Source organism: Aythya marila, assembly GCF_965140915.1.
Source record: "Aythya marila genome assembly, chromosome: 2".
In the NCBI taxonomy this organism is placed as follows: Eukaryota; Metazoa; Chordata; class Aves; order Anseriformes; family Anatidae; genus Aythya; species Aythya marila.
In genome coordinates, this window is record NC_139043.1 from 64,215,635 (window position 1) to 64,224,680 (window position 9,046).

The 9,046-nt window shown below is 42.6% G+C and overlaps 1 protein-coding gene across 2 annotated transcripts in view; it reads right to left on the reverse strand.

Moving 5' to 3' along the window:
* The window catches only part of LOC309874603 (solute carrier family 12 member 7-like), an 81,857-nt gene extending 75,610 nt beyond the window's left edge, over nucleotides 1-6,247 (reverse strand). For both annotated transcript variants that reach the window (XM_082752913.1, XM_082752915.1), the window contains exon 1: nucleotides 6,021-6,247. In XM_082752913.1, the coding sequence (XP_082609039.1) occupies nucleotides 6,021-6,150 (130 nt within the window). In that variant the 5' untranslated portion in view covers nucleotides 6,151-6,247. The remainder of the gene's footprint in view (nucleotides 1-6,020) is intronic.
* Nucleotides 6,248-9,046: the final 2,799 nt, after the last annotated feature.

Sequence of the window (9,046 nt, forward strand, 5' to 3'; positions counted from 1 at the left end):
AGCACCACCACATGAACCAGGAAAGGGTTATGAGAACCTATTTGGAGAGTAATTACAAGAATCTATTTTTGAACAATGGAACCCATGCTGGGTAAAAGGGGAAAGAAATCCTTAAAAGTTCATTATTTCTACTCAAATCCAGAAAATAAGTTTTTGATAAAACTGTAGTTCATCAGTTTAGAGGGCAAATAAAAATAATTTGCATTGTTATTAAGGTGGTGATGTGCATTGAGATGGCAGTGGAACAACACTGTTCTACAGCGAGCTGACTCATGGAAATAAAGCCTATTAAAAAAACCTTCATGTTCCTATTATAACCAGTTTCTTGCTGTTTTGGCTCCCTAAAACAGTCCACAAACAGTAATACTGGAGACAGACCTAGTTTATTCAGCAGCACCTATTATGATCTGCTATGCTTTAACATCTTGACTACATATCCCTTACCAAAGGCAGCCTTTACAGTGCTTGAGATTTTAACACATGGGTCACAATAATCTTAAAAATTATACCATAATAAAACTTTATGAGCAAAGTTTTGTTATGAAAAACTAATAAAAAAACAGTTGCACCAGAAAAATTTTATTCACCATACTCTGATGACTGCAAATATATCATTAAGAAAAGAAAGCCAGATTTCCAACAATAAAATGATCAAGAGATCTCAGTAACAATATTTTCATTACTGGATCAGAGAATTTAACATTATGAGGGTTTTTATCACTATATCTGATAGTCTCTCCTCCTGGAATAGTCTAAAATTGTTTTAGAACTAGAATTTAGCTCTTGGGCAGTAAGTCCTATATGGGAATGTCAGCATTTAATTTACTTGACTTCAACAGAATTGAATAAAAATAATAATTTGTAGTCCATATCAAGCAGTAACTTATGGTTCTCCTTCTGTAGAGGAGAAAACACTGTAACAGTCTAAAAACATTTAAACAGTTACAAAAGTGAAATTATTTAGTTCATTATCCTTAACTCTCTCTCATTCCCACTTACTTCCCTTGTAGCTATTAATAGAGCTACATATATACAATAGAGCAAGAAACACTTGAATTAAATTGGCTACATACATCATTTTGAAATGGTGAATGGACCAATTAGAGTCTCTTGGCATAGCTAGGCATACATCTGGAGATGACCTGGACAGCCAATGCCCCTTGCAGCAGAGAAAAATCCTACATGCTTCAACCACACCTGTGGTCAATTGTCAGATGTGCCTTTCTCTGCAAGAGGAACAGCACTCTCCATACCAAAACTGCATTATTCAGCACGCCAAGGGGCAGGGGGAAAGTAACCAATAACTTCTCTAAAGGGAGACTGCCTCACAAAGCTGAAAGTGCTTGTTGAGAGAATCAATGAGAATGGAAATTGAATTTATGTAGTCTGCCATCAGGATCTCTGACTCAGTCTGCCAAGACATTTGAAACGAAATTCACTGAACACACTTAAAGAAATAAAATGACCATGGACTGAAAGAGAAGATCTCAGATAAGACATCAGTAAATGAGTAAGAAAAAAGACAAGCATGGTCTACTCAGACAAGGGTAATAGTCAGATGGCTGTTTAAGTTGTGCTGAGACACATACTGTTCCATATATTAATAAAATGCAACAACAAAAATAATTAGGTGACCAGAGATATGACAGTTGGAAACTCTTTCAAGTTATTTAGCTTAGTCAAGACACTAGGTAGTTGTGAAGTGCTGCAGAGGACCTTTGAGACTAAACGGACATTAACACAACAGGCAAAATTCAACATAGAACTGTAAAAGTTGGTATTTACATACATGAAGGAAAACAACCCTAGATAGTATGGCTCCAAGCTAGCTGATTCTTATCTTTCATAAATGAGATGCTCTGTTTAAGACTTTCATAAAAAACAACTGTACAATGATTGTTTTTCAAAACACAGCTTGAACATTGGGAATGAAAAATAAAGAAGTCCATGTTAGACAAAGGTATAAAAAGCAGAGTCCATTCACAATATGATTATTGCACACTGTTCTTGAACCTCCACCTTCCCGAAATGAACAGAAATAGAAAAAGTTCAAGAGAAAGACAGAAAGGGGAACAAGCATTAAGCAATGGTTCCCACATAGAATGACTTACATGTAAAATACTCCATTTGTAAAGTGAGAGGGTTGAGATGGGACTAGGTTTATAAAATCATGAGTAGTCTAGAAAGGGATTGGCAGGCATTAGCTTGATTTGATGACTGGTTCAGAAACAAACAAAAAAGAGGTAATATGCCACTGAGCAGCAGAATTTACTGCCAGTTTCTGATATACCAAAACCACATTATCTTCCTGACTACATAGGAGAGACATGCTGTGTGTATTTAGAATAAAAATAGAATTAGAATTTGATTCATTTTTCCTTATTTTTGTGTGTTTATATTTTTAAATCAAGTTTTACAGAAGCCTCAGCTATATCTGACCCACAAGTGGTTGGAGCCTGGAAGAACATGGAAACAGTATCACGTTCACCAGCCCATGCATATCCCTAGACAACAGCATCAGCCTCTGGCCAGTACTGGATACACCGTGCACACCGCTGATTCTTTATCCCTTTCTATCCTGCTTATGTACTTAATCTATGGAGATTTAAATAAGTGTGAAGATATGGAGAAACCGCAAGGGGATGAAGCAGAACACAAAAATGTAATGTATTTTCTGTGCAGCAAGTTATGAACAGTAGACTGGTCCTGTGTTTAAGCAGAAGCAGACAGATAATCAACTACAGATGTCAGTGAGATTAGCCTGTCTTCCCTCCATTGCATATATGCACCCTCAACTATCCCGTTGTTTTCCTGGAATTAGCATTTTTCAGAAATTAACAGAATCCCCACGTAAGTACAAATGCTATGACTTCTTGGGAACCGATCAAGTTTGCCATTGATATTCTTTGTAATTGACGTTCTTCAATTTAATTTTTTTTTGTAGGAGTTATTTTTCATATTGGTTTCTAAGTAAGACACTGCTGTGACTAGGTACATAACACTACAGGATGCTAGTTATGTTCCAAAACATCTGATGTGTTGAACTTGTAATGAAAGACAAATTTGATTGATTTCAAAGTTTTTACAGGTCTATACTGTAGGCAGTTATTACTGACAAATGTGAAGAACAAAAACCATAAGTTCTTCTAAAACTTCATCCATTACTCCCCCCACAACAGATCACTCTTTCCTTCTGTTCTTTCACTAATTACTATTTCCTAAGCACTCTTCCCTTATAGGGAACTATAAGATCACTGAACAAGATAGGTGCACATAAATATATACAAAGTAGCAGGAGGAATCTGAGTCAGTAAGGCCCCAAATTTCAGCTGTATTGTTCAATCCAAACGTTAATTTCTGCCCTTCCCCATTACTCTTCATCACAAATCCTACTGAAGCCAGTACTACAATCCAGCCAACCAGCCACTCATGTAAGCTTCCACCTCCTATGCACACATATAAGCATCACACAATCAGAAAATACAAGGCTAGAATTTCAAGTGTTTATGGAGCGAAGAACGTAGAGAGTAAGAACATCCCAGTTTACTCTTATCACATAGATGAGTATCAGATGAGAATGTATGAAAAAGGGAGACTACACAGAAAAGTTTATAATAAATCAACAGAACTATTTTATTTGCAATACACACTTAAAAAAAAAAAATGACTAGCATAGTCAAGGCAATTTCAGAACCATTATTTATATGTTAGCCATACAATTAGTTAAAACTGATAAAATTCTAGATAGCCCAAACAATAAGATCATATGTTGAGCTATATAGGCTAAGGGTGATCTCAAGAAGGTCTTATTCCACCTGTTTTCTTACTCCAACCTCTACTCCCAGCTGTACCCTTCTTCCACCTTTTTACAACTTTAGCAATTCTCACTTTTTACAGCACTCATTCACTTCAACCCCCAAACCAGAAAAAGCATGTTTTTCCCCACTGCACTAGTTCTGTTTTCTGCTAGTTTTAACACAAGTCTTTAGATGGGCTTAACCACAGTACCTTTTAGCTGATGTTAACAAATCCAATATTTAGGATTTCTTAAAGCTCTCAGAAGACTGAATGAGTTAAGGATAACTGTTTGATTACAGAGCATTAATCTAACGATCTCATGCATTACAGGTTTACATACCACAGATACCTGTATAATACCTAAGGCAACAGTACGTATGCTGTTTATTTCCTCAACCTCTGTATCCAAGTATAGCATCTAATCTCTCTTACTGAACTTAGACCTCTCTGACTGTACCTCGTCTACAGGTCAAAAAAGCTTTTCCAGTGCTTTCCTCTCTACTTGCTATTTACAGATCCATTACCAGGAAAAATTATACTTAAATTCATCGGCTCCGGTGATGGATTTCTAGAAGACTATAATCTAAACAATGTGCAAATGTAACTCTCAGGCCCACATAAAATCTCCTTAATTATATGAAAAATTAAGAACTCTTACACCCTGAAAAGGTTATAAATAAACCATTACAGAAGCACCAGCTCCACTCTTCTCTTTTCCAACCCTGCAAGGTTTCTGAATGTTCCAGACTTTCCAGATGCTTCATATATATGCACACTCTAACAACACATGTCTAGCCATACTCATATTTATGTTCAGTATTTTGAGATGTGATATGGCCTAACACCACACTCCGTGCCTTTCTAACTACCTTATCACTGTAAGGAAAGCCGCCTAAACAGACTAATTCTGTGTTGCAGTCACTCTTCAGAAATTCACTTTTTTTTCTGCCTTTTATCCAGCCAGTATAGGAATCAAACTGCTCTCAAAGTTTATACTGTTTATGACTTCCTATTCAATTTAGTTTAAGAATAACAACAACAAAAACTTTAACAAAAATTGCCAGTTGCTCATTATTTCAACATACTGAAGGAAACGCAACTACAAATAACATGCGACTTTTTCAGGGAGGTTGGGGGGCGAGGGGAGCAAACGCTGTGGGAAAACAAATGAACAAGTGCTCAAGCACGGATGGTGTTGGACTAGATCGTTAAAGTTCCCTTTCAACCAAACCATTCTATAATTCTGTAACAAACAACCCAATTTTGTCAGCTTGTTTTTCTTGACCACCTTTCCAATAAATCTTTATTTTCATCCATTTGTGCATAATTAACTTTGTCAAATATTTGTTTTCACATCCTGCATCATATGGTATTAACCTTATTTTATCTGTGACCTATATCACCAGCAAGAGAAACAACCATTATGACAAACTTCCTTTTTACAACTTGTCTTTTCACCTGTAATCATCTAACATCTAAATAAAAAAAAAAAAATGTATTAGGAACATGTTTTGACTGCGATAGAGTGTCCAAAATAATATGCAAGATTCAACCAGCTTTCAGTGCTAGCCTGTTCAGGGACTACACTTGGCACTGCTGCTGCAACATACTTTGGAAAAAGGAAGTGTTGAGGGCTTTTGAGCCAAAGGAAGAAAGAGTTATTACTTCCCCGGAAGGGCCTTGCTATCTGAGCAACAAAAGCTCTTATTTTCCCACCACTACTTGCGGACAAGCACCCATTCTGTCACGGAACAGGCTGCCCTGAACAGAGTCCTGCACTGTCCAAGCTCCACCTCGGGCTCGATCCTCCTCACCTCGATGGCACCGTGAGTGAGGCCTAGTAGAAGCAAACCGTCCCTCACACACTTCCATCAGGTAAAAAACCTACAGATGCTGATGCACAGGCACACAGCCAGCCAAACACCTGAAACAATCCAGGTATGGTTACGCTCTTCTTCACAGTCAGAAATCTTTCCTCCTCTCTATCTCAAGAGCTGACCCGGGAGTACTTCCTCGTCGGGGCCAGCGTGGAAACAGAGTGAAACAAACTCTCAGCCACCATAAGGCGCCGGACTTTCGTCCTCTCCCGCACTTCCCCCACCTGAGCAGGGCAGGCGGACCCCGCCGCCCGGCGGCACCGGGAGCCTGGCTCCCCGCACGCAATCACACCAACACCCGGCGCCCGCCCCCCCGCCCCCCGCCCCCGCTCCTGTCTCTCTCACTGGAGCCCCGCTCCCCGTTGTCGTCTTCCTCCTCCTCCTCCTCCTGCTGCTGCCGCCGCGCATCGCGCTCCGCCGGGTCCCGCTCCTCGCCCTGCGCCTCCACCGGCACCACGGTGAAGTTGGTCGGCATGGCCCCGCCGCCCCCCGCGAAGCTCCCGCAAGGCGCCGGCACCTCCCCGAGGGAGGCAGCGGGCAGGGGCAGGGGCAAGCAGGCGCCACCGCCTCCTCTCCTCACGTGAGGGCCATTTCCTCACGCAGCGGGAGGGGGGGGCCGGCACCAAGCCACCGCCTCCTCCTCCTCCTCCTGCCAGCGCTGCCAGTTACAGGCGGCCTAGGCGCTGCCAGGGGAGGGGAGGCTCCGCTGCGAGGTCGCGTGGTGCGCGCAGGTGGGGAGGGGAGGGCTTGTTTGCGGATATGCGGCTCCCCAGGTGGGAGCTGAGGCAGCCTGCATGGAGCTGGGTTTGTTCTGCAGAAGTGGGTCCAGCTAGTGCCATTGGGTAAACACCACATGCAACACACCTTCTTCTCCTTCTCAAATCTTGCCTCGCACATCTGCCTGCAGCACCAGGACTGCCAGGCTGCTGCTGCTCCTCTGATCCCAGCAGATGGAAACTAACTTCCAAAGGAAACCAGAGCCAGACCATAGCGTACTGAACCTCCAAGGCATGACAGCATCCAGAAGCCCCATGCAGAAGCTCTGCAGGTCACCATTTAGACGAGTAGAAGAGGAAGTCCTCTGCACACACTGGAATTACCAGATGCAGATGGTTCCCAGATACCTGCTCCCCTACACAGCGGCTGTGAGTTATAGAGGACAGCAGGAGCCTCCATGTTCCTTGCTCGAGTAAACGTGTGAACTCCGACCTAGAGTGAAGCAGATTCCGAGAATCAGTGGATGGGCTGATTAAAAAAAAAAAAATTAATGATGTAGCATTAGTGATGAGCTCTTGATTATCCTAAACATCCTTCCCAGAGTAGGATTGTAGCATCTCCACTCCAAAAGTGGGAAAAGAAGGCTTGGAAACTAAGGTCCTTTTATTTTCTTCTCCTGCTCTTCTCCCTTCCCAGCGAAGTGTTAGAATAGAGCAGGACTCTTATCATTTTGGTGCATATCTATGCATTTTTGAAGAAGACTCTGAATGGTCTGCAAGTTCCATACCTCAGTGGGATGGAAGATGTCTACTTAATGCACTGTCTGATGGAGTAGACGCCTCCAAAGAAGGGGGATTCTGGCCATCAGAGATGGCAAGGAAGTGTACCCAGATATGGTGGGGTAGATGGCAGGTCAGCAACAAAAGGAGAGGGAGAGAGGCATGGTAACTGATGTCTGGTATGGTCTTGGCAATTTGCCCTCATTCAGTCTGTAGTATAACTACAGTAATGAGAAGATGGCTGCATGAGAAAGGACTTTCTTTCTCAGAGATGTGTCTCCTCACCCTTCCCCTGGATTTTCCAAGCTACAGAAAACTAACTGAAATGGTATCTTTGTTGGCAACATGGGATTTAAAATGTTACTGATAGTACTGCAGAGACAAGGATATTTTGGGGCACATTTTACTTTAAATTTAATTTCATCATGGTAAAGGCTACTATCAAAATTAACAGTACTATGGAACCAGATATAATGATAAACTAGAATGGCAAATGTAATTTTAAAATATATTTGAAAAATGATAATTCTCTCTTCAAAACAGACTGAACAGTCTGCATGGTGTCATGTATAAGCATTGGGAAGAGAATTTGAAACATGGTAATTTTTCAATACCATCCATCCAGTGCTTAAGAATTCCTGAAAGAAATTCATGTATGAAGAGGATGAAAACTTCACATCTGTATGCACAGAAGTTGGAATGGGGAGAAATTAGGACTAGAGTGTTCAATTTTGATTCAACATGATACAATTTATACACCTAGAAATGCTAAGAGCAAGACAAAGCAAAGCTATGGACCAAAAAAACTATTGAATGAAGAGGGAATCATAGAATCATTAAGGTTGGAAAAGACCTCTAAGATCATCTGGTCCAACCATACCCCTACCACCATTACCAATGACTAAATCATGTCCCTAAGCACCAGGTCCAAACTTTTAAACACCCCCAGGGACGGCGACTCCCCACCTCCCTGGACAACCCATTCCAATACCAGACTACTCTTTCTGTGAAGGAATGTCTACTAATTTCCAAACTAAACCTCCCCTGGTGCAACTTGAGGCCATTCCGTCTAGTCCTGTCTCTAGTTATCTGCAAGAAGAGGCTGACCCCCAGCTCCCCACAGCTTCCTTTCAGGTAGTTGTAGAGAGCACTAAGGCCTCCCCTGAGCCTCCTCTTCTCCAGACTAAACAACCCAAGTTCCCTCAGCTGCTCCTCATAAGACCTGTGCTCCAGGCCCTTCACCAGTTTTGTAGCCCATCTCTGGACGTGCTCCAGGGCCTCCATGTCCTTCTTGTAGTGAGGGGCCCAAAGCTGAACACAGTACTCGAGGTGCGGCCTCACCAGAGCAGAGTACAGGGGGACGATCACCTTCCTGTTCCTGCTGGCTATGCTGTTCCTGATACAAGCCAGCATGCTGTTGTCTTTCTTGGACACCGGGGCACATGGTTGGCTTGTTCAGGCGAGCGTCGACCAACACCCCCAGATCCTTTTCCTCTGCACAGCTTTCCAGCCACTCTGCCCCAAGCCTGTAGTGCTGCATGGGGTAGTTGTGGCCAAAGTGCAGGACCCGGCACTCAGCCATGTTGAACCTCATCCCATTGGCCTCTGCCCATCGACCCATCCTGTCCAGGTCCCTCTGCAGGGCCTCCCTACCCTCCAGCGAATTGACACTTCCTCCCCAACTTGGTGTCGTCTGCAAACTTACTGAGGGTGCACTCAATTCCCTCAGCCAAATCATCAATAAAGATATTGAAGAGGGTGGGCCCCAACATTGACCCCTGGGGAACACCACCTGTGACTGGTCACCAGCTGGATTTCACCCCATTCACCACTACTCCCTGGGCCCAGCTGTCCAACCAGTTTTTAACCCAGCAA